General features: G+C 36.1%; 1 protein-coding gene across 7 annotated transcripts in view; it reads left to right on the top strand.

Moving 5' to 3' along the window:
• SLC4A10 (solute carrier family 4 member 10) overlaps positions 1-25878 on the top strand; it is a 162041-nt gene that overhangs the window by 92173 nt on the left and 43990 nt on the right. For 6 of the 7 annotated variants that reach the window (XR_008823484.1, XM_056348877.1, XM_056348879.1 and 3 more), the window contains 4 exons: positions 7450-7638; positions 18866-18957; positions 23369-23526; positions 25750-25837. Coding sequence is in view for 6 of the 7 variants with exons in the window: in XM_056348877.1 (XP_056204852.1) it covers positions 7450-7638; positions 18866-18957; positions 23369-23526; positions 25750-25837 (527 nt within the window). In the remaining variant the exon portion in view is untranslated. The remainder of the gene's footprint in view (positions 1-7449; positions 7639-18865; positions 18958-23368; positions 23527-25749; positions 25838-25878) is intronic. The other variant, XM_056348876.1, reaches the window with a different exon arrangement.

Here is a 25878-nt window from a genome sequence, read left to right as displayed (position 1 = left end):
CTATACACTGTCAGTAGTTACAGTCCTACTTACTGTGCTATACAATGCAAACATTGTTTTCACCTTGGAGTTGGTATGTATTCCAGTTGTATCTGACAGTCCTGACACTTTAGATTTTAAGGAAATGGTTGCTCTCACCTGTTGGCTTCAATTTTTTCAACATTTAACTCTCTTCTTCTGTTTCTTGCTAGCCATTCTCATACTTGACTAGTCCAGTGATCCAATGGTTACTTTTGGTTGTTCTTTTCAATGCTACTGTGTATACCACATGTAGGAGAATTTGCAAAAATAGATGATACCCTGTGGTCTTAAGTGGTACTCCTAAATTAGCTTTGGTCCTTGTACTTCTGATGCATAGTTTATTGCTATGGGTTATGTTTTTTAATGCAATCAAATTTTACTGCATTGCTATAACGCATCATATCTTTTGAGAACGAATAAATTGTGCACATGTACTTTCTTTCTACTTGCATTAACACTTTGTTACAGAGAAATGCGTGTGGTGTATTTGTTGGTAATGTTTTGCTATCTGGGCTATATTCCAATATCAAATGATATTTCTGTAAATGCAGTGCCAGTCTTTGTCTCCTTGAAAGAGGTATACTTAATCTTCGTTGCTAAATCAAGACAAAGAATTATGATTTGTTTTAGTCGAGGCTTTTAATCCATAAGCACTTATTCACTAAGGCATTAAACTCTTAGCACGTAGCCCTTGAAAATTTCTTTTATTGAAGTCAGTGTTTTAAGACCTTACTGGGCTTGTGGTAAAACCTGCAGATGAAAAACATCTTTTATACTGTTTGCATGGCTTTCAGAACATTTTGTATTTAATCCCTGGAAACTCTGATAATTCTGCATAAAAATACTTTGCCACCAGAGATGTGGTGAGAATTTTTAAATCATCCTGTCTTCCAGCATGTCCATTCTTTATTAGATTCTTTTTGATTCCAGCTGTCTTATTAAAAAGTGACTTGATCTGCAAGACTGTAAATTTCTTTGGACAAGCACCCAATTTTCTTTGTTGATAAAGAGCTTATTCATACCTATGATGCTGAATTTGCAGACAATATCTTACTGTAATAGAGACTTCCAAGATGAATTTCTAACATTGTCATCATGCAGAGAAACAGCATGTTTATTCCTGAAGTTTCTCAAATTGTTTTTAAATTCTGTAAGATGGATTTTACATTTCCCTTGAAAAGAGCTCAGTTTGGCTGCTGAACTTTATCCTGTTTAAAAATGCACTTTTTTGTTAAACATATTTTAGGGGGTGTTATTACTATTTTTACTGTGTGACATTCTTTTTTCATGTATCTTTGCAGTTGTTCCTATATCAGTAAGTTAGCAGTCCATGCACAAGGAATTCCTTTGAACGTTTAATGTAATAATATTTTATCGATCACTTCTATATAGAACATATGCTAAAAGGAAGTCTGAAAAATCTATGTAATCAAAACAATTTATTTTGGAACTTGCCTCTTGAGGAGGTATTTGCCAGAATCTGGCTGCACCATTAGAGAGCAGCTTCACTGTGTTGTTCAAGTTGGCAGAGGAAAATATTCTCTTTTGATATTTTCATTTAGTTCCTTTGAAACCATGTAGATTCTCAGATTACCATCTGGTTTTTTGATTGTAACGACTGAAGGAACTCAAAAGGTTCTTCTACTTAACATATGATGCCATTTTCTGCTGTTTGGTTCAAAAACTGTTCAGTCCAGCCTTTAATGGCAATACTTTCTTTACAACATGAATCACAGATCTCGCATTTTCTCATAGCTGTGCAGAGTGTGCTCTGCACACATGTCAAACCTTGTCAGATACAAACTGTGGCCTGTGTTGCACAGTGGTGCTTTGGCGACTTGCCCATGTTTGAAATATTAAACAGTCCCGTTTATTTTAAATAGCTTAAATGTAATAATGGTTTATTTTTTAAATGAAATTTTACATATTCCCATGCTTTCCAATCCAGCGATCTGACATTTTTTTTTTTCCCAAGCAGTCTTTCGTATGTTCCTCACGATCGAATTTTCAATCTGTGTAACAGCTTAATCTTGTGATTGAGGTCACTGGACTCTGTGCTGAACAACTCAGGGTATTACATCCCAAGTGTGCAATTTTATTGATTTCGGTAATATCATGTTAAGCTTTCATTCTGAACAAGTGTTTTGCCTTGGTTTGTTTTAAGCTATGTTACTCCATAGTAATGATATATTTAAGTTGTCTTCAGTTTAGATTTTACTTCACTGGAGCCTTTTGCTTCAACTGTGATGCTGTGACTCTCACATTGTGCTATGTTTATGGTAAATTTAACATTTATTACAAACGCTGTAACAAAGCATGGGAATGCTTGTGAGCAATCTGCTTCTCTGTTTGACCCCTACACCTGTCTTTTGTTCAGCTTTCACCTTCTCACCCAGGTTTTTGCGTGCATTTGCTTTATTTACAACTTACCATGCGGTCATTACTTCTACAGAGAAATCTCTATCAGGTTTTGTTCCTTTGTGGGTAAACTGTAAATCTCATACCAGCTTCTAAGTAGCACAGCATTTTTTTGTTTGTTTTGTATTTTTCCATGTTTACTACAAACCTGGGAGTTTTTTAGATTGCACAAGTCAATCTCCACTTTCATTTTGTGTGTAAAGACAGAACCAATGTCACTCATGGCTCTTCTTGTGTTTAGAGATGCAAAATGTATTTTTTTATGAGGTCCCCATTTTTCTTTTGGTAGCATCCACTGTGGCAGGCTAGCGTAGCTTGGTCTTAAAACTGTACTTGCTCTCTGAGCTGTGAGCTGGGAATTTTAGCCTGTGTCTTTACTATTTACAGTTTTGTGAAATGCTTGCTCTTGTTCTTCAGTAAAATTGCATGCTCTTACTTTAAAAAGCAGACATTTTTCACTCTCCATCTTTCCTTTTCAGGTAATTAATCTGAGAAGTTGAACAAAATAATTTCAGGTAGAGCTGGAAATAGAATCTGTCTCAGTGCAATGGAATGCTCTGCCTCCTTGGATGAGCGGGCTAAATCTGCTGGTTTAGATAGCTTGTTTATAATCACCATTGTAAACACTGTAAATGGGTTTCGGTTCACAAATGCAGCTCAAGAATCCTAATTTGTTAGTTTTCTGTTGCTCCTAGTGCCTAACTCACTTGGGAAGTATATATTCAAGTTCCTATTAGAGACAGGTTAAGATAAAAGACAGCATTTCAACTGAATGTCTTCCATAAAACACTGCTTTAGGATCGCTTGTGTTTACTTCTGCCCTGTCTTTAAGGGAAAGAAAACATCCACAAACCAAACAAACCGTACCTTTTAAATTAGGTTTTGTAGTCAGCTGTCACTGCAATCGTGACGCACACGAAAGCCCATGTGTTCTATTTTTTGTCATTAATCTCTCATTTTGTCCTGCAGTTGCACAGTTATAAAATTGGAAAGACTGAGAGGTGTACCTACCGGCAACTTTGCTGGTATATACTGAGTTCAGCTTGTTCTGCTGTAAGCTGTCTGTGCCAACCTATATCAGGAAAATATGAGGCCAACAATTCAAACCTTGTATTTCATTTGGGACTCAGCTAAAAAAAACAAAACAAATGAAAACCCACCCCCTACCCCCAACCACAAAAAGCCCAAAACCTCTGGATCTTGTTTCTTTACTCACCACTGCAAAAGTCAGTCCCACTTTAGCCTGTTTACCTGTTAGTAATTTCTTTTCAGATTTCACAGGTATTTTGGTGCAAATGCAGTGTATGTTCTGTATATTTATTCTATGTTTCACCTGGGAGCTTCATGTAGTCTTGCATATGAGGTGTTGGGCACACTGTGAACCTGGAGCAATGGGCAATGAGCTCTGGCCATGCTTGGTTGTCTCTTTACATTTTATGTAAATGATGTAACTGAATCTGAATGGAGAAAACATTCTTTATACGATATGAAACTCAGGTTTCTTTGAATCTTTTTAAACAACCAGGGCAGGAAGAATGTCTGCCTTTAACAGCTTGAAAAAATGATTTCATGGTTCCAGTATCAATCAAGACTCCTTACTGAAGAAACATCCTACTTCAGTCTTCTGATGTCAGCAGAAATTACATGGTGTGAGCAATTAATAGAATGAGTAACACTATGCTGGTGGATTTTCCACACATTGCATCTTGCTGCAAGCTTCGTAAGGTTGCGAAGCATCCTTGAAAAATTTAATGGTAGACTGTGCCTTTATCTAGAAGGGGGGTCTGTAGAATTTGAAAGGTCATTCAAGAGGAAAATTCTTTAGAGCAAACAAACAAAAACCCCACCCCCAAACCTTTTTTGCTGAGCATAGAAACCTTGAAGAATCTCTGCTGTTACACAGGAGTGTAGCTAAGTTATAGTGCTGTGAAGTTTCAGGTCTGTATTCTTTACTTTGTTTTGTCATATGGAGTTTGGAGAAATGGCTGTGCACTGTAGATACAAAAGTGAAAAACAGGGCTTTGAAAAGTATGTGCAGCTTCAGCTGGTGGAAGCATGTAGGATCTTCTCACAGGATTAACAAAATAGAATCTGTTTTGAAAATGAGATGTTTAAAATGCTCCTGTTTGCCATTTACTTCTGGACTTTAACCATGTTGCTCTTGCTCTCAAGCTTATCTTTGCAATCAAGAGTGTTATCACTGACATTCCAGAGACCTGGGCTTTTAAAAGATATGTTGAAAAACTTGGGAAGAAACAGCAGTGGAATCCCATAATGATAGGTGCTGATAGAGGCAGTCTTTCTTACTACTATTCAAATCTGTTCAGGTCTTGAAAAAGCTGTCAAAATACAGCAATCTGGCAGTAATTTGACTGTATTTACAGATGCTACTGCAAGTGGGTCTGTATTGAAGGAATGACTACTGGAGGGTAGTATCAAGGCAAGAAAACACGTCTTCACTCTTTCCAAATGTGAATGCATCTTCCCATTTTACATGTGGCAGAGGTGCTCCAGTAAAGGGGAAGTTGTTATAAAAAAAGAAAACTCAAGGTAAGCCACTTTCTTCTCAGTTTGGCAGGAAATAAAAATTGTTAGTCATCACACTGGCACTAATTCTATGGATTGTGTGACTGTTAATAAGTCTAGCAAGGAAGAGGATAAGGATCTAATTTTCTTTTTCCTGGCATTTTCTCTCCTCAAGTGGATCATCTTAAATATTGGTATCATCCTCAGCAGTTAATATATTTTAATATTTAATATGGAAAATACTGTAATTCCAGGAATGACACCATACAAGTGGAGTTTCTGTAAAGCAAGAGATCTGTAAAGCAAGGTGATGACCACAACCCTAAATTTGCCTGTTCTAAAGGAGTCCTTTTTTTTCAGCTCTTCCTTTTGATTTCTGTCTTAGAGCAATTCAAAGAAGGTAATCTTTGGTTTTGCATCTACTATAATTTGTCTTTTGGTTAGCAGAATTAAAAAGGAGGGGAGAGAGGATCATTTCAATTGTGCTTTAGCACATATGCCCTAAGATACATTTCTTTGAAGATCCCAAGTCATGTTACAGAATGTACTGGCCTGTTCTGGGAACTGTGACATGCAAATTCATGTGCTAAGGGTATCTAAAAGGAAGATAGTCTTATCCTCAAGGTAGAGGCAGTTCCTCAAAAGGCGGTAGAGTTGAACAGGAAAATGAATATTTTTCTTGAAGCTGGAGCTTTCTTTTCTTTTCCTCATGTATTGAAAATTCTTGGCACCTTCTGAAAAAAATCTGCTGAAGACTTTCTCTTGAACTTGTATTACATCCTCTTTTGCCCTTCTGCCACTCATCTTGCTGCTATAACTTTCCATCTCTTCCATTAGTCTCTAGAAACAAACTGTGTTTGTCTAGACTGGGAGTGCAGAGATAACTGACCTGGTGGTGTTTGAGTTAACCCTAGAGTTAAAAGTTCCCTTCACAGTCAGGTGAAGCATCCCAAAGGCAAGTTTTATTAATTTAGGTACACCAGCAGGCAGTATTACTCTTTGGTACGAGCTGTTCAGTCAACGCTGTTGTTAACACTGCGCAGAATGTAGTTGCTGGAGAGGGTCAAAGGCAACGTTGAAAACCTCTGCATCACTATTCGTTGCAAGATGCAGATACACCTTTCATGCTTGCATCTGTTGGCAGCTGCATTTACCTGTGTATCTAGCCTTGTCTTTTTGTGTGTGTGTGTCATCACAGGGATTTAGATTTGTTGCTAGGCTCTTCACAGTAAGTGAAATGTGCAGGTCATTTGTTGTTACCAACTATGTATATGATACATTGGATTGTTATGTGGATATTGAGAACTTCGGAAAAACTGTTGTGTTTTTTAAAGATATATAGAGTGCACAGCTGACGGTGAGCAATTAAACTCTGCTTTTAACCAACATAATTATTTAAGGCCTTTTATTATGTCTCTTCTTTTCTCTTGCTCTTGGCAATTATCAAGACCTGAAAAATTATGTCTTTACTGATGATGCAGCTGCTTTGTATTTTTTCTGCTCTGCTTGCCTTTCCACTGAGTTTGCTGGCAGATAGGAATCTGACTCCAGCACAGAATCATGAGCTGTCTGAATTTTCAGTACAAGGAGTTATTGACTCAGCTTATTAACTCACTATTTTTGTGCAGTACAGTTTCTTCCAATAGATATACAAGGACAGTGTGTACTTCAATGCTTTTTTCCCCCTTCCTTTTTCTGTTAAGCATTATTACCGTTGCTAGCAGGATTTCCCAAAATAATAATTTAAAAAAGCCCACAAAATTGTCAACAGTTCTTTCCCATTTGAAATAAACAATGCATGTATTTGTAAATAGTTTTGAATATGAATATTTTCTGCCAGTGGACTGAAAAAATGGTTGTAATTTCTTAGCAGGGGGATCAGTTTCACTCACACCTCCATGTAATGATTCTCTTGAAGAACATGTACATCCAGCAGTAGAATGAGATCCTATTAAGTATTTGCAAATAATGAGGCAAATTTTCCTGTATTGTATTATCTCAAATTTCTTTATATTGTATTGAAAGTATTGTAATTATAGTTACAAAAAATAAAGAGCTAGACTGTGATCTCCTGTGGTAAGTATATAGGGAGTAAAAAAATTGTTTCCTTACAACATGCCAGTCCTTTGTAGCAAATAGGGTAGGAGTTATTTGGGAAAAAAAAAAAAAGACATTTTATACACATCGTAATCCTGGGTTTAAATGCTTTATGTATGGGGAGTGCATAGGGACTGACTTCAGAATTACATAGGTCACCTTAATTTGGGAACTGCGTATCTTTTGAGGGGTTGGCTTTTTTTACATTAACATCCTTTTTGATTTTTTCCCCCCCCTGAGACTGAAAAACTTACCATTTGTTTCTGTAGTGTTAAAGAAACTGATGACTTTCATTTGTAATCCTGTAGAGAACTAATTCTTATTATTGCAATTTAAAAAATAAAAAAACTTCCTCTTTCCTCTCTTTTATTATGTTTATATTTTCAGATATGATTCTGGACCAACAGGTGGGTTCTGGGCAGCTCAGTGAGGATGTTCGTCACAGAGTGCATGAGGCATTGCTGAAACAGCATCACCATCAGAACCAAAAGAAGCTGAGCAACAGGATCCCAATTGTAAGATCCTTTGCTGATATTGGAAAGAAGCAGTCTGAGCCCCATTCCATGGATAAAAATGGTAATGCATCGCTTTATTTTGCGTTTTGAGCTTTCAGTAACATCTGCCTGTTCAGTATTGCATGTTCTTTGTACCCACAGCTTGAACTGAATGTGATGCTGCTCTAAAAAGCTACTGTGTAAAAGTGGTACCTTTTACATGAGAGTGTTTCCTCTTCTGCATTCAATAACACACCAGTTTAAATTTGAAATTCAGGCATCCTGCACAATTCAGGACTATGCAGGGTATTCAAAGGAACTGGCTCAGATGTTGGAAGCAGGCTAGCTGTGTTAGTGTGCCATTCTGTCCTGGGTAAGCGGCGTGGCACATTATCCCTGGTGCAGTACAGCTCAAATACACTTGGGGTGCTTCAGGCACTCTCTGTGATCCTTCATACTGAACTTGTGCATTTTTGCACAGTGTTACTCTGCACTGTGGACACGCTCCATTAGTGCCAGAAATATCATAAGACTATTTCTGACTTCAGTTGACTATCCAGGGCCCATTTAGTTAAAATGTAATGGATTGTTGGAATAGTTTCTAAGTCTATGACAGTGCATGCATTAGCTAGTGTTCAACTGGTGCTTCAGATTTCATAGTTGAGTTTGAGGGGCTGGAAAATGAGAAACAGATTTTCAAGATGACACTATTGGAGAGATGCTGCAAGAACTGTACCTTGTTCTTTCAGAAAACCGCTTTTTGGAAAATTGTGTTCATGAAAAAGAGAGAGCATGTTTGCAGTGGTTGGCTTAACTTTTTTTCTTTCTTGCTTTTACAGAAAGTCTTTCTAAGCTGTACTGTTGTTATAGGTTAATCATAATGAAAGATAATTTCTTATTGTCCCTTCCTTATTTACATAAACACAGGCCTGTGTTATGAAACATGTAGCCAAATTTTACAAATATTTACAGTTGATTCACTAGAATTATACATTGCAGAATTACTGAGCCTCTGTATCCACTATCATCACAATACCCACAACATTTCTGTGTGAACACCATTGGACTATAGTGACTCTTATTCCAGAAGTCACCTTAGCTTACGTGAAATCTCTCTCCCATCTGCTGTCCCTGGTTCAGGGCCCTACTGAGCTCCCCTGTCACCCTGGGAAGTGGACACCGAGGAAACGGCTGTAGGACAGGGAAGGTACAGGGTGCAGTGCTGTGAGGCATAGGGCAGAAGGGGAAAGAGTAGCAGGGCAGCTGATCTGGAAAGATGGGGCTGTTAGTATAAAGCTTAACTTTGATTTCAAGGAAGGACCTTTTGTTTGAATCATTGCCATATAATGTTTTAATAAGTACTTTTAAATCTAGCCACTTCCCTGGGGAAGAGACTCAGACCTAAAAGGCAGCATATAATTTCTTCTGAAGAGCATATTAAATAGAAACATATTAATTATACTAAAACATAATTTAAAATAATATTTATGAAGGTGTTTGTGATTATGCATATGGATGCACATGAGTAAAATAAGTAGGATGACTGTCCATCCTTTTTAAGGCAACTTTCCTGTTGATTTATGCAACTCTTGCTGATGACTTTAAACACATATTCAGGAGACACTTAAGAAAGTTAATGTTATAATGTTCCTATTCCTCAGTTTCCACAGGATGCAAGATTGCAGCTTTTGCTTTTGCATCAGCTTTTTTACACTAGATCTTGTATAACAAATAAGCAGTAGGTCTGCTTAAAAAGACACCTCAGGGTAAGCTGTGAATGTATCATAAGCTCAATTTCAGTAACTTTCTGTCTGTTAGTGGAACTGATGCAGTAACTTGCACCAGAAACATCTCACTTCTGCCTAAGTTTCTTCTAAGAACCTTCATATGTCTAAATCCCCCAAAGAGAAATTCTGGTCAGGACACCATCTAAGTCCATATTAAACACACTCATTTCATGTGCCCAGTGGTTAAGTGATTCTGTAAGTAGGGAATCACATTCTTAAAGGTTTTCATTTGTCTGTGCTTATTGATGCCTCTGAGCACTGTAACCCCTGGTTAAAAAACCCACTTAGTCCCTTTTACTATGTTTAGATTAAGTTAAATGCACCATAAACAATACAATTCTCTATAATTTTAAGAACATTTATGTGAAGGTAAATCATCTTTTTATCTAAATTACTGTGTAGAGTTCAAACCCCAGTCTTTTTGGACACAGATGTCTTTTAGAAGCATTGCTCTTCTACTTGCATCCTTTAAGCCCTAACGCATGTTTGGCAATCTCCTGCATTGACCTCTTCAAAAAAGATGATGGCCCTGTGATAAAAAAAAAAAGAGGAACTGGTTTATTTAAAGTTTCTCTTACTATCCATTACCCTGTTACATTATAAAGTCTGAATCCTTATTGCCTGAATTATACTAAAATTAGTATTAGATTTAGAAGAGGGGAAATTCAGTCTAAGGTTTTGGTTCCAAAAGGATTCACAATTTTTTCCCTTTTCAAGACAACAGCAAATAAGCGGCTCGTGGGCTTCAGTGGCTATTGCCCCAATACTCCAGGATTACAGGCGTTAGGGAAGAGGTGATTCTGGAGAGCTGCCTAATTTTAGGCACACTGACTGCTGCCTCTTCTGGCATACTTTTAGTCATTTCTTTACCCTGGGCAACTTGCCATAGTATGTGGTGTGTAAATTATGCAGGAATCTACACTGAAATGCTCAGCTTTTAGGAACTCTGCTGTCCTTAGAAGCTTGACCAGGGGTAGCAGCAAGGTTTCTGGTTGTTTTCTTCTGCTGTTGCCTCATGACCCAAATGCTAGAGTTCAGCTACAGTGTTATGCTCACTGCAGCTGCCATGGAGCTTTTGTACAAGCTTCTCATAATACAAAAATGAGTTGTTAAAATACAACTTTGGATTAGATGAAAGCAAAAGAAAAATCAGCTACATGTGTATGAAAGAAAGCAAAATTGAGGGATGTGAACACCTTATATTATTGTCCAGAGTTGTGAGACATATCTTTGTTTCCTGAGGACAAACTGGTAAAATGCAATCAAGGCATCACTTTAGTCTGCTTATTCCTATTTGTGCACAAACACAGTGTAGAAGCATTAATATCTCTCTTTTTAATACAAAAAATGTATTAAAGTAGTAAAATATTTTATTATTGCTTTCATTTTTTGGGTAAGAAGCTTAATTCCTAGAAGACTGCAGGGAGAAAACCAGTTCCTCTCAGGGTCAGAGATCAGAGTTTTCAGGAACAGCAAGGGCCAAGAGCTTTAGAAAGGCCATTTATTTGTTCCTGTTGAGATGAGGTAGGGGAACTTGGACACTTTTTCTGCACAAAAGGAAATTCTCAGTTTGGTTGAATTTGGGTTTAGTGTAGACGGTTTAACTGATAACACTCTTTAGCAGTCTGCAGTTTGTAAAATAGGTGGTTGAGAGCCGTAAGTCTTTGCCATCTGGGTTACGTGTACGGCTGTCTGTAAAACCACTTCTTTGTCCAAGTTCTTGACTATGCTATCTTATCAATGTATCAGTTTTCAGATACTCGGGAGCAAAGGCTGAAAATGAAGACATAAACTTAAATTCAATATATGGCTGTGCTGCTGACAGACCACTGTGATATCTTTGCTGGAAGATAGTTTTACATATGTTTTCCCTCAATTTTTTCTTTGTTTAAGAGCCTGTCAGACCATCTAATTAATTTGCTTTGTATTTAGTAGTATTATCTTTTGTTTACAATGGCTTTTCTTCACATCCTCTGCGGGGCTAAGATGTCAGGGTGCTATGGATTTACCATGCATTTTTAATGCTGCCATGCTGTGTTTAACTTTCACTTTTCATTAGGCATCAAAACTGTGAGAATTAAAAGCCTGCTTTTGATGTTCCAATAAAAACCGACAGTCAAATTTGGCATAAGAGCAGGAAAAAATGATTATTTTTTTTTTAAAGTCTAATTTGATATTGAATACCCAAAATACAGAGTGGCAAGTAATTTTAGCATAAATACTGTAAAAGGCAGGTAGAAATAAGAATCTTTGTTATTAGTAAATCATCCTGAGAAAGTTTGGTTTGTAAAGCAATTTAACTTCTTTTTGTTGAGATGAGTAGGTTTTTCACTCTGATACCAGAGAGCTGTGTTGGTAAATTCCTATAACATGGTCTAAAGACCCCAAGACAATTGCAAATATACAATACCTTTCTGTTGTTATAGAAATGCTAAAATAATTTCATAAGCATGTCCCCTTTTTATAAAGGGTTCTGCAATTCAGAATTTAAATGTGCGTGGCATGGAGAAGTAGCTGATTTGACAAAAATGTAGTTAGGAATAGAAGTTCTTGTCATGTAAACATTTTAGGTTTTTTTGACTAGCTGTTTCACTTTTAGTCTAGACTTCAGAGTACGTGTGTGTGTGTATCTATCTATGTCTCTGTGTGTGTGTATCTGTAATGAGACCTAACAGACCTTCTGCCGATTAAAGTCAAAGAGGAGAGAACTAGGGGGAGAGGAGTGCGACTTGTAAATTGTATTTCCATGCACCTTGCTGAAGCGTTTTTAATCCATAACATGATCTTGTGCCTGTTTTCTGTTCCATACATATGCTATTTATAACTGCTTCTTCTCCCTTGATGCCAGAGCAGACATAGTATTAGTGTAAAAAATTGCATTACACCACACATCATGTCTGATTTTGAAAAATTCTGAAATTCCAAGGAGAGGTTTATCAATATGTGAAAGAGCTTTGAGAAAGGAACAACATATTAAATTTGACATCTTCAGAGTTAACAGCATGAGCTGCTGGAGAAGTTCATTTTGACATGTTATTTCTCAAGCCTTTTCCCAGTTACTTTTGTTAGCATGATGGGCTGGTTTGGATGACTTCATGGGTTTATGGCAGTTTGAGCACAAGTGAAGGTGTTTGAGACTATGCTTGAGTGTCTAATTTAGGACAGTCTGCTTTAGTATCCCATTAAGTCTAAATTACCACTTATGTGAAGGTGTTTGTTACTTTCCTTAGTTTTGCAATCTCTCTTAAACATCAGTTCAAACATTTATGCCGTAACTCAGAGCTAGTTTACAGCTTGTGAAACTGATGTCAATACTACCACGTGGAGAAAGATGGACATCACTTGGAGCCACATGAAAAGGGTAGAAAGCATTCCTGGGTATGTGACCGTGTTCCTTCATTTTGGGAATAAGTCACAATGAATGCCATGTATATACCCAAGTTTTCTGGCAGTATTGGGTCTGGATTGGGTAGATTACTCCAGCTTTCCTTGAAGAGAAGGCAAACTCAAAGATAATTAATTCTAGCTTAAATTAGCTAATGCTCTATTTCTTGTTTTATATTCTTCTCAAATGTATATCTTTTAATCAATTTGTATTATCCACAGGTTTTTATATTACTAAAATATGACTTGTATTTACAAACATTTTCATCTGATATTTTTTCTTTATCCACGTTTCCTTGTACCCATGATAAAATGTGTAATCTATATGTATAAAACTGTATCATTCATCTTTGTATTTCTTTATTTTGCTCTGTCTTTGTTGTGTCTGTCTCTAACAGGCTCATCTCATCTCTGTATCTTCCTCATCTCCTATCCTTTGGGTTCTGTAAACTCCCTGAAGGTTCAGAGGTAGTATAAATACCTATTCTTGCTTGGGCTTCAGATCATTTCAAATGTACACCCATGTCTTCATCTCAGTTTCTTGACAGCATGCAACTCCTTGCTATAGTGATTTAAAAAATACCTCAGGCCTTTGTCAGCAGCTACGGCACACTTAAGAGAAGATTGTGTGGAATGCTGTTGTTTTGGGGGAAAAAGATGTGCCATTTCCTCATAAGTTCATTTTCTTAACATCAATTTGTAAAACTGCAAATCATAGCATTTTAGTTAAAACTGCATGACTTCATGTGAATTATGCTTGAGATTCAGGCCTAGCATTGGAAAAACAAATAAAGTGACTTCCTCATCCTCTGAAATGTATGTATCATTAGCAAGCATCAAATCTGCTTGTACTTATGCAGGTACAATGGGAATGTCATGCTTCTCCACTGATTTAAAATGTTATCAAGAGGCCTAAACATACATATACAATACAGCCTGCAAAGATGGTATCACTGCTCTGTTATATTAGAATTTTAATATATATATTTAGGAAAACTTACTGTTCAATCCTGAATTTTTGATCTGAACAGTGTGTTCATTTAGATTTGGAAAATTGGTGAGTAGTTGCAGTGAAAAGCCTCATGATCGGTATAGCTGGCTTGCAAATCAGAATTTTTTTTGAATGGGAAGAAATCTATATGGCCTAGGAAAATAAGCAATTTCTTTTCTGATGCAGTTTCCTTTGACGTGTCATTTGCATCGTTTGTTTTGTGATTTGTATCTGAACACATTGTTCTTGGTTTCTGTCATTGGCATTCTAGAGAACTCTTGGTTTTTGATTAATAAATACACAGTAAAATGTCTTGGGCTTTGAATTTTAGGGAGTAAGTATGTTGTGTATGACATTAATTTACTGGGATTATTATTTTTTTTTAATTTAGCAGGACTAATAGTCTCAAAATGCTGAGCTTTATCTGCAAATGCAAACTTCTGTTAGTGTAACAAATATGGACCTTATTTTGATGGATTTTGATTTTTGAGTGGCTTGGCTTTGCATGACATTTTTGTGTGAATTCTTGCTCTATTCAAAGCTCTGGCAATTTTGCATTATCTGAAAAAAATCCCATTCATTTTTTATGTACACCAATTTAAAATATAATTTTAAAACTGCTGATATTGGCTTTTAATACATAGATAAACCTTGGCACCCATTTGAATATGGTTTTATCTGTTCGTTATTAAGTTCCTTTGTATGTAGGCTAAATATTTCAATGATACCATGTTATGCATTTGTTTGACTGATACTTTAAAAAATCTGAATGGCATTCTGATGAATTCTCAAAGAATGCATCTTTTCAGGTGCTTTATGTAGATGGTCTGCAGGATAATTAAAGGCCTTGAAACATCAGATTTATAAGGATTCAAAACAGTACACTGCATTCAAAAAATAAAATACTATATTTAACGATACAAAAATAAACATTTTGCTTGAGAGATCTGAAATGGAACTGTCAAGGGCAGGGCATGGAAGAGCTGAATAAATGGCAAGGCTATTGCTGCTCTTATTCTCTCTTATAGGGATTTCACTATTCTTACCATCCTAAACCCAATATTGCCAACTCAAAGTAGTAATAAACAATTGCAAGTGTTTTTCTCAGAGCAGATGTTTAAAACCTGGCTAGGGTTTGGTGTTAGTTTGGTGTGGGGTTTTTCCCGTACTTCTAGTCCCTCTCCTCTTTTTTACATGATGCTTTGAAGGCTCCCATATGATAAAGATTTTTTTTTTTTTTAAATAAATAGCAACAATATATAATATATATACGTATATTTATATATTTAATAAATAAAATATATTTAAAAAAAGGAAAAAAATTGAGTTTAGTGTACCTGTATTCCAGGCACAGTTTGATACAGTGGTGAGTGCTGATGCTTTGGTGGAAATCAGAGAGGAAATGCTTATGTTTGTTTGTTTGTTTTAGTCTGGGTATGAAGTGACAGCTCCTCTCTTCATTCGTATAGCTCTTTAAGTGATTGCTGCTTCATGGGACTATCATGGTGCCAATAACTGTGTCCTTCATTCAGAGAGAACAATCAGCTGCTGAAATGATAAGTGGCTTGGGGATAAAGCACATGTATAGTTGCCAACGTGCTTTAGCAGACTGAATATTTTTAATGATGTTAGAACACCAGTGTAGTATAGTGACACCAGTGTTCACTAGGTTGCTATGGGTATGCTTTTGGTCCTATTAGGAATTGCTCATGTGCTTAACAGTATTCACCCCAAAGAAATTTCCTTTAAATCAACATGAAATTATACTGAAAATGAAATTAATTTATGAATTTTTGCAGCTTCATAGCTCAGAAGTATAGGAAGCTACCAAATATAAAGATAACCATGTAGCTTTGCAGTCCTGCTCCTAGGGAGAAAGCCACCATAGCACTGCATCTACCTACTATCTATTGCAAAAACCACAGGCATTTCACAAAGTAAATGTGTATAACAGCAAAAAATCTCCCCCAAACCCAGTACTTTTTGTCTTACTTTTCTGTTAAAGGGCCACACAGAGACCAAGTTCCAAACTGGCATTTTAGTAACTGTATTGTTCCATGAGAAACACATGTTCCTACAGTGTGTTTAAGATGCTCTTTAAAAAATATTCCCTATGACTGTCGTGTGAAAAGTGAAATTACCTGAATTCTCTACCTTGTGCCTTTGATTGTTATTTAATACAGTAAAAAAACCAAACTTCTTGTTCCAAGATCCAGAAAGCTGTCTTAAGTTGCAGAGCTATTTAAACATCTCTTACTGCCTCAAGGTAAAACTTGTGTTCTTTCAGATTACTCCAGCATATGGGTAAATCAAAGTTTGAGGTCTTCTGTTGGCACGGAAAAAGAACATATGCTATTCTTACAAACTTCACATACTTACTGGTTGTGGCTTTTATTTCCTACTATGTATATTTTTACATATTTTTCTCCTAAAAGAAAAGTGGACACAATGTTTAAAAGTTAGCCTTTGGACTCTTATGCTAATTGCTTAGAGGCTTTTGACACCTCCAATTATGATGTTAAAACTTAAGTATTTTTAACAGGTGGTCCATGCTCTGATTCTTTTGTTGGTCAATAATTTTATCTCCCTGGCAGATATCCCTGCTGTTATTTTCTTGAATTTTTGGGTCCAGGAGAAGTAGTATAAATGTAAATCCCTAATTAGCAACAGAAAGATTACTATTTCTGTTGCTTTCCTGTAACGTCTTTATAACATAGTATGTATATTAGTGTGAGTAATTATTGGAATTTATGTGCCTTTATATATATCCTATAGAATATAGAGGAGTGTCTAAAAGGAAGAAATTAAGAGTTAAGAAGGTCTAACATTACTAGATTTAAAGTTTTCTGGAAGTAAGTTAGGGCAGAAATTTTTCCCCGAGTGCTTTATGACTTCTCAGTTAGAATTAGTGAAAGGTTTTTTTGTTATTTGGAGATTATTAAAATCTCCAGAACAGTACACAATTCAAATCTATATGTTATTTATATTTAATAGTTATAAAGCTACAGGATGATTCCTGTAAAAATAATTCTAAGACTGCTAAATAAACAATACAGAAAAATACAGTGTGAAATAGTGTATGGGGGATACCTAGTATGAAGGTGATGGTGTAACAATGATGGACTCAGTGTTTTTTCTTTAAGTTCTAAATAAAGACAAATTGAATGATGTTTTATAAGCATCTTGCATATTTAATTATTACACTAATTCATAGGGTTTTTTTTAATATGAGTTTGTTTAACATGTTGCTTTGTGAAATCAATCCTTTATTCTTGTCATATGTAAATTCTAATCCTGACTTATTTTTATCTACTTGGTTAGGTTAACATGCCTGTCATGTTTTGTTGTTTTGCCATTCCCTGTTTATTTCACTGTAGTGCTGAACAAAAGCCCTGATTTCTATTCGTGTTTTGATCTGTCCTTGTCCTGAATCAGAGAGAAAATGGAAATACTTACATTTTTAAGATTGATACATTTAATAATAAGATATCTAGGAAGACAGTTTAAAACATTCTGTTCCTGTACTTAATCAAAGTGAAATCTTTCTGGCTATGCTACCAGGATGCAGCACAAGAGTCTAAAATCTGGTTTGTGTCTTGGGAGATTTGCCTACTGGAAAATGAGATGTTGATTTTCATGAAACCCAACCTTTTCCTTGAGCAAGTGTTTCAACTGGGAATTTATGACCAGACTTAAATAGGGATACTGTAATGCTTAGCTGTGACAGAAGCTGGATACTTCAGTATTTTGGCAGTGGTTGAGATACTCTTGCAAGTCTCTGGTCCTGTTCAGACTGGATCCTGGGAAGTGCTCTGTTTCCTGGCTGTGGCTGAGGACACGCTTGGACCGCAAGCATGTGTAACAATGGTGTGAAGGGGACACGCCATGGCTTTTTGAATTGCCCAGACAATGTGCCTAGCTTAGGACTTTCTGACTGTCTTCAAGTATTGTGAACATATGGTCTTTGTTACTGTGCAAGTTTAGGTTGATTTTCACCAGAACCAATGTTTTCACATCATCATTTCTCAGTCATATGAGAGACTTTATTTGCTATGGAAACAAATATATGCTGGGCACAAGATGCTGACTCTGGGCCAGTTGGACTCTGTAGTTATTTCTGGGTATGTGTTAGGGCAGTAAGAGATAGTTGGCTCATATATTTGGTACTTTTTCCTCTACTTTGTTGTGGTGTTCAGAGCTGTGCGTGACTCCTGCCATGCCAGAGAAGGAGGAAAAGTGAAGGCAAGCAGGGAATGGCCCACCACGCTGTGGGTTTGTGTGCTGCCCTATCGCCAGCCCCACACCCTCAGTGTGTGCGTGGTGGCCTCTGGCTATGCACAGGGTCAGTGTTGGCATTAAGTAAAAATATGCTTTATGTGACATATATTTGTTACTTTTTGAGCTTGTTTTTCTTTTTGAGCTTTTGTTGGCAAAATTTTGTTGGTCACAAGGCTTACTGTTTGCTTATATGAGACTGAGGCATGTTTAAACACTTCTCATCTCAAGATATTTTAAAAGCTTCTATAAAATACTTTACTAAATCCTCACTGGAATTTTTTAAAACGGTGTTTGCTGAAACATTTGTTCTACACATGTTAATAATCAAATTGTTCAATACTGAGTTTTAAAATAATCTTAATTTTCAATACATCTATTTTTATAGCAGCCCACTTTTATGCTGGGTTTTGTAGTTGTTATAATTGGAACATTCTTATACACACGAGTGAGTAAATTTATGAAAATTAGTAATCCTGTTTTATTCAGTGAGTATTCTTGTAGACAGACATTGCCCAAAATTGGCGGCTCCTCAGAGTACTTACAAAAACTATGTGAATGCAGGACTTTACTCAAATGTAGTATCTTAAAAATCATAAGCTTTAATTGGCACAGGAAGTTTGTCTTCTCATATTGAAGGGTATCTTTTACATTTTCTAAATTATGTTCTCCCATTCCTAACTGCACATGATAAATGTTCTGTCTCTTGAGAATGTGCTATTCTAAATAAGTCTTTAATTAAAATGCCATGTTTAGATGCTTCATGTATGTATGATGTGAAATATCTGTAGTTCTTTAATGTCTCTTTCATTAGATGTTGCTTTATTATAGAAGTAATTGTTAGTATTCTGTAATAATGGTACTTTTTTTAGCAGGTCAGGTTGTTTCCCCACAGTCTGCTCCAGCCTGTATTGAAAACAAAAATGATGTGAGCAGAGAAAACAGCACTGTTGACTTCAGCAAGGTAAGTGTTCACTCATGGTGAAGAGAGCTTCCTGACTAACAAATAGATCTATTAAATTAAATAAAATGAACGCATGTGAATCAGGAAAAGCTGTGAAGTGCAAATTTTACTTCAGCATTAAAGTTTTGTGTGTGCTGAAACACAATCTGTATATAATAAAAAAGAATTTTTCATTTTCATGACAAATTACTTGTAACAGGAAATCACATATTAGGAACATAAATTTATTGCATGATTATCATAGGTGTATATTTATGGAGGGGATTTTTACAAATTAGCAGAAAATTCTCTAAATAGGAAAGTAATTCAGAATTTTTATAATTCAGGTTTACCTCTCAGATTTTTACTTTTTTTATAAGTAATGCATGAATGCAAACTATGCTTTTTATAACCTGAACTCGTGGATTCCAGATGTCTCAAACAGAATGTGTTTCTGTAAACCTATAACTTAATTCTTCTGGCAAGCCAAGATATTTCAGTACACTTCACAAAAGATGTTAACTGTTCAGTAGTGGGGATTGCAATGACAGTTCAATGTTAGATAGCAAAGAAAAGCAAACAGCTTCTCAGCTTTAATTTAAAGGAGAATCCTAATTTGTTTAAAAGTCTGTATGTACCTAAAACAAACTGTCACATTAGATACAGATGGCAGACCTGACAGGGATAGATGACTTCAGCTGACACATTAATACAACAAAGGTTGAGTAAGTGAAGAAAGGTGATTTTAAACCAAAATTCTGAAGAACAGCACTTTGAGTCTGTTAAATCTTAATGTTAGTGCAACTGAGCTAAAAGTAGAGTTATGTGATTGCTCCATCTGGTGCCAGACTTATTTCCTAGCAGCAGTAGCTATTTGCACCATTTGAATTCTTGACTGAACATGCCAGACTAGGAATGGTATGTGGCTGAAATAAAGACGGGAAACAGATCTTTTTGTCAAAAACAGCAAGAAGAAAGGAGGCTGGCTGGGGATGTATTATGGACCAATTTTATATAGAGGTAGCAAGGAGATCTATAAATAGTGACAAGTTTTAAAAATTTAATGCTAATACTTTAAAAATATTTCCAACCAAGATTATAATGCTTTAAAAAGTCAAGTATGATTTCGGTTTCCTGATATTTATATTAAATGTTAACTAAAACAAATTGTTTTGGCTAGCATTCTAATATCAACATGTAAAATATTATAAGGTACAGAGGTGAAGCTTCTAACAATCCAAAGGGAATTACATGACTCTCAGGAATGCTTTTCTTGCATGGTTCCCCAACTGCTTTGAGTGTTGTAGGATCAAAGTCCCAGTCCATTATCTAGCTGCAAGATGTTTGTATTAATAAGGAATGGAGGCTGCGTCATTTATCCTTCGTTCACAATTCGTGCAGTGCTGCAGCTTTTGCTGATAGAAAGAGCTCTTCCTATTCAAACTGGCCTGGGAAGAGATCAGCATGTCATCTTTTGGCTAGCCTTAGCAGCATTAGATACCAACAAGGATGTCAGGAATATGAAGGAATGACTTTTGTTTTCAGGAATGAAATAACAGCAAAGGATTGTAAACTAAATACCTTTTTTGACTACCTTTAAATAGATCCATTTATCCTTTTGAAGTTGCATAAGTACAATTTCCCCTTGAAATGTGCTATTGCAATAACTCCCAACAGTTATAATTGGAATTATATGCACATATTGAGAGAAAAGTAGAGTAGTACACTAATTTTCTCTTGAGTGTTGTGATTTCTTGCTCTAATTTTCTTCCATGTATTAATTTCATTTGTCTTTACAAAAAAGCACCTTTGACTACCTCGGATATCCTCTGCTTGCTAATCTATCTCCCTTGGGCTACTTCTAATATTCCAAATTTTGGAGTGGATTCAAAAAGCCAACTTAATCTGAATACAGTACTGAGACGGTGTTGGTTGTATTGGTATTTATTTGTGAATAATATGAGACATGGCACTAAAAGCTGTCGAATGTTGCTTCAATATCATAAAGAGGCAGACGTAGTTTCTGATGTTTGTACTTGTGAATGTGTCACTCCTCTTCCTCTGGGGACACCACGAGGACTTTGTATTCCGGGGTGATGTGGAAGTGATCCATCACAGCACCACTTTGTCCTGTGTCTGAGCAGGATGGGATGGCAGTTTAACAACTGCATCTGACTGGTCTTCTGCGTCTTATGGCAGAGGCTGAAGGGAACCCTAGTCGTCCTGAAATGCATAGAAACTGCACCCACATACCTTTTCATGGCAATATTCCTGTGCTCCACGTGTGTTTCTGAATCAATCACCAGTCCCATACTGACAGAGTTTGAGCTTTCAAATACCATGTGAAATAATTAACTTGTTTTTGAATACTGGGTAGCCCTGCTTATACATAAATTGGATTAATATGTGTCATGGCTTTCCTAAGAAGTGATGTTGTGTATTTTCTGTTTGTCTTCATGTCAATTTATGTTTGGTTCTGGGAGAGACCACTACCATTCTTTTCAGTTCTTGAGTTGCCCTGGAGGGGAATGGCCTCCAAATGAGTTACTTTGGTTTATGTTTAATCAGAGCTTACTGGCACTATTTAGTGCAAGATCATGAATGTGACTCAGGTTAGGGTGCAGATTAGGATGCACATGAAGTCTTTCCAGCTAAATACCTCTTGGGATAAAAGATGTATAATGGATAGGTTAGATGAAACATTCGAAAGATGTAGCTTCTGCCATTGACCCAAATTCACTCCAGGGCCATCTCTGCTCTCATTATGTAGCAGAAGCAACACCAGAGGTTTGCTCAGTTTGATGCTTCTCTGCCAGCTACTTCCCTTTTAACTGAGGCTCTGTTCACTACCTAATAGCCTTTGGAATCTCAAGCTGATAAATAGTACAAGAGACATATCTGGAAATACTTTCTGGTAGACGGGAGACTGAGTGTTTCTTTCAGACATGAATCTTGATCCTGTGATCTGTATGTTAGTGGGACCTTAAGGTGACAACTGTAGCATGTTCTACATGAGACATTAGTCATTAAATGTTAAATCCTTTCACAAGGTAAAAGCGGTACAGAATGCACATTGCTATGTGCCTGAAAGACTGTTTCCTTTTTCTCAACTATAAATGACCTATGACACCAAAAGTAGGTGTAAAATGAGTCTGTTTGGGTTTTGTGCTTAATTCTGAAAAGCTATTTTGTAATTTGAGTGGGGAATAGAATTTACCTTACTGATACTTCACCTTGAAAAAGTACTTGTTCTCCAACCTTCCAGGCTGATTTGATGCTTGTTTAACTGGGAGGTGTTTAGTCATCATCCTTGATTAGCTTAGGGTAACATTAGACATTTTGTGATCTCAGTGAAAGAGGATTTCGTTACACAGGCAACTGTGTTATATCTGAATTCTGATTTAGTGCCAGAGCCATTTGCAAGAAAACAATTTTCTAAATATTACCAAAAACTATGCAAACTAGTATTGACAGATGGCTGTAAGATAGACATTAAAATGGTCCACTTTAACAGTTTATATTGGATTTGGTTGCTGTTGTTGTGTTTAGATTAATAAAAGGAAAGCAAATGACAAAAATTCATGCATTTTGAAATCTAGACAATACTGGTGCATAATGAAATCAAACATACATTATATACTCTATTACTCCGTGTCAGTCTTTGTTACAGAGTAACCTCTAGACTGATACTGAATAAATACAAATGAACATATTCCTGGGCAAATACCTTGAGCCATGTCATGATGGAGCTGTTTCTCTGTCTTTTCCTATCATCCCTGCAAAAGTCAGCATCACTGCCTTAAAACTCCAGAGTTTTTATTCTGCTTTGTTCTTTTAATTTACTCTGGGGACAGTCATGGCCATAGCTTTTTTTCTGTTAATTTCAGCAGAAGGGCAACTTTCTTCCATCAAATCCAAAACCAAAACCACGTCCCAGTTAGAGTAGTAGAAAGAGAATTACATGTAGTAGAACCTTCTTATTGAGATTATAATACAGCAACTATGAAGTTCTGACTTCCAGAACTAATTATGAAAAATAAGGCATCTGAATTTCTTCTACTGTTATGACTTTACTGATTCTGTTATGAATTATTGATGTTGTTATGATTATTGATAAAAATATGACTAGAAAATTAATACTGTATTCTTAAGATTTTGAATGTGATTTTTTTTTGTCTTTATAAATAAATAAATTCTGCAGTGCTTTTAAGTATGTTTCTAAGAAAAATTAGTCAAATAATTGCAGAATAGTTGTTTGGTTCTGAGAAACTTTATTTTTTAAAAATATAATTCAACAGACAAGAATAGTGGAAACTGTATAATTGAAATAACTGATTATAGTGCAGTGAACCAGAAAGTGCCTGTCAATAAATCAGGGGAAAATAATCCCTGTGAATAGCTTTTAGAATTTAATTTAATATACTTTTCCCAGGTTGACCTACACTTCATGAAAAAGATACCACCTGGAGCTGAAGCATCAAACATCTTAGTTGGTGAACTGGAGTTCCTGGACCGTGCGGTTGTTGCTTTTGTTAGGTTATCTCCTGCAGTGCTGCTTACGGGGCTAGCTGAAGTTCCAATCCCAACAAGGTACAGTTGTATTTATTTCTTTTCATGTTTTCCTGACAGCCTTGTGGAGACAGGGTGGTGTGACCTTCAGCTTTGTAATTTATTATGTTATGAATTTGCTTCTTTCTTTAACAGAACCATCTCTTAGAGACATCTTTCCAGTCATCCTTTAAATGGATGTATGGGTATTTTCAGAAACATGCCATTTGTGTGTGCAGATGATAATATTTGGCAGAAGTAGAAATGGTGGTTTGTTAGGTTACAACACAGTTTATCCTATACAAACTGGTAATACTGCAGATGGAATACTAAGGTGATATATTCAGCTTAGAATATTTCATCTGGCACTGGAACTACTTGTGTGACACTGCATTAATTATGTCCAGAAGAAAAAAAATGAAGAAGGAATTGAGTAAAGGGAAGAAACAAACAATGTGATTTGATTGACTAGGGATAGTGAATGGATTAAGAATATGCTGTAAATGTCACACTCCTCTAAAAGTTACTTTGTAGATACTTGCATGGTAATGAATGTGATTTTTACCCATAAATTTTTATTAGATATATTTTTTCTAAATTGAAACTTTTTCTGATGAGGTATTTTGGTTCTGAGAACAAATGATGAGGAATTAAAAAAAAAAAAGTAAAGTATATTTTATAGTCAAATAAAAAGCATTTAAGTAGATCTGCATATATATTGTTTTCTGCTAGGTTGATTCAGATCAAAACTCCAAAGTGCTTCTTCCATATGAGTTCACCGACTTAACTTTTACAGTCTCTCACTGTTTTTTGGTATTGTGCATGTGTTTGTACATATATTCTGTCTCTCTTTCCCCTTCCCTCTTTTAGTTTCTATAAAAGTAGAATTCCAGCTGAAGACAGTAGTTTGTTCCAGTTGTTTGGGACACTCAGGAAGGAGTGTTACGATATGGAATGCAATGCTGACACTCAGATCCTTGCTCCTAGTCAGATAAACAGTAAAAAATTTTCTTTAAATTGTAGTTACTTTGTAGCTGCTTTGGACATGACTTTTTTTTTCTCCTTTTCTAATTTTTGCATGTGTATAAGGAACACTGAGGAACTGAGCAGGCTTTGGAAAAAAAGCTTCAGAAGCCTTTCCTCATAACTTCCCCCAGCTTCCCACAAAAAAAACCCCAACCAAAACATCAAAAGGAAAACAACAGATTTCTTTAGGTTTGGACAAAAGAAAATTAAATCATTAGAAATTAGGATAATTAAGAATTTCTGCAAAAACGTTTATTTAAAAAAAATGATACTGTCAGTAAAAAAAAATGTGTCTTTTGCATTTTAACAATACTAAGAACTTTAATTATCTCATTTGAGCCTGCCTTTTGCATTTCACAGCCTTTACTAGCCCCAAGCCTAGAGTAGAGGTTCTCTAGAGCCTTAATGGGAGTAAGAACAATTTAAAATCATTTTTATTTGGGGTAATTTAACTTCCCCAGTATTTCAATAATGCTATGACTACTACCATACCATAGTTGATTCCATTGAATTAACAGAATTAAGTAACTTCATCATCATAGAATCATTTAGGTTGGAAAAGACCTTTAAGATCATCAAGTTCAGTCAGTACCCAGCACTACCAAGTCCACCACTAAACGGTGTCCCTAAGCACCGCATCTATGCTTTTTTTAAGTACTTCCAGGGATGGTGATCCTACCCCTTCCCTGGGCAGCCTGTTCCAATGCTTGACCACCCTTTTGGTGAAGAAAGCTTTCCTAATAGCCAATCTAAACCTCCCCTGGTGCAACTTGAGGCCATTTCCTCTCATCCTATCACTTGTTACTTGGGAGAAAGAGACCTGCCCCCACCGTGCTACAACCTCCTTTCGGATAGTTGTAGACAGCAAGTAAGGTCTCCCCTGAGCCTCCTTTTCTCCAGGCTGAACAACCCCATGTTAACGTTAATGTGTTCTGTGCATAGCTTATAATTGCATATATTTATTATGTAAGATAAGGTTTGTTATGTAAGGCGGTTTTGATAGTCTCAATCAAGTCTGACTGTGAAGCTTAGGATGTATTTTTGGAAGGTTTTTTCACATTTTTTCTAACCAGAGCTTCATGTTTAAATGCATGTGTGAGAATCTTGAAGGAGATTATATATAATATTTGTCTTAGAGGTTCTTCTAGTCCAATTTTTAAATAAGTATTTCTGTAGTATGTATAGCTACTTTCAACCATTTATCCTCTACAGGTTTTCTAATTTACCTTTTATTTTCAGATTTTTGTTTATTCTTCTTGGACCACTGGGTAAAGGGCAACAATACCATGAGATTGGAAGATCAATTGCAACATTAATGACTGATGAGGTATTTTTATTCATGGCTTGGTTTTAGTAATTTTGTACTGA

This window comes from Falco biarmicus, chromosome 8 (assembly GCF_023638135.1).
Source record: "Falco biarmicus isolate bFalBia1 chromosome 8, bFalBia1.pri, whole genome shotgun sequence".
NCBI classification, from domain to species: domain Eukaryota; kingdom Metazoa; phylum Chordata; class Aves; order Falconiformes; family Falconidae; genus Falco; species Falco biarmicus.
This window is presented reverse-complemented; position numbering and strand designations above follow the sequence as displayed.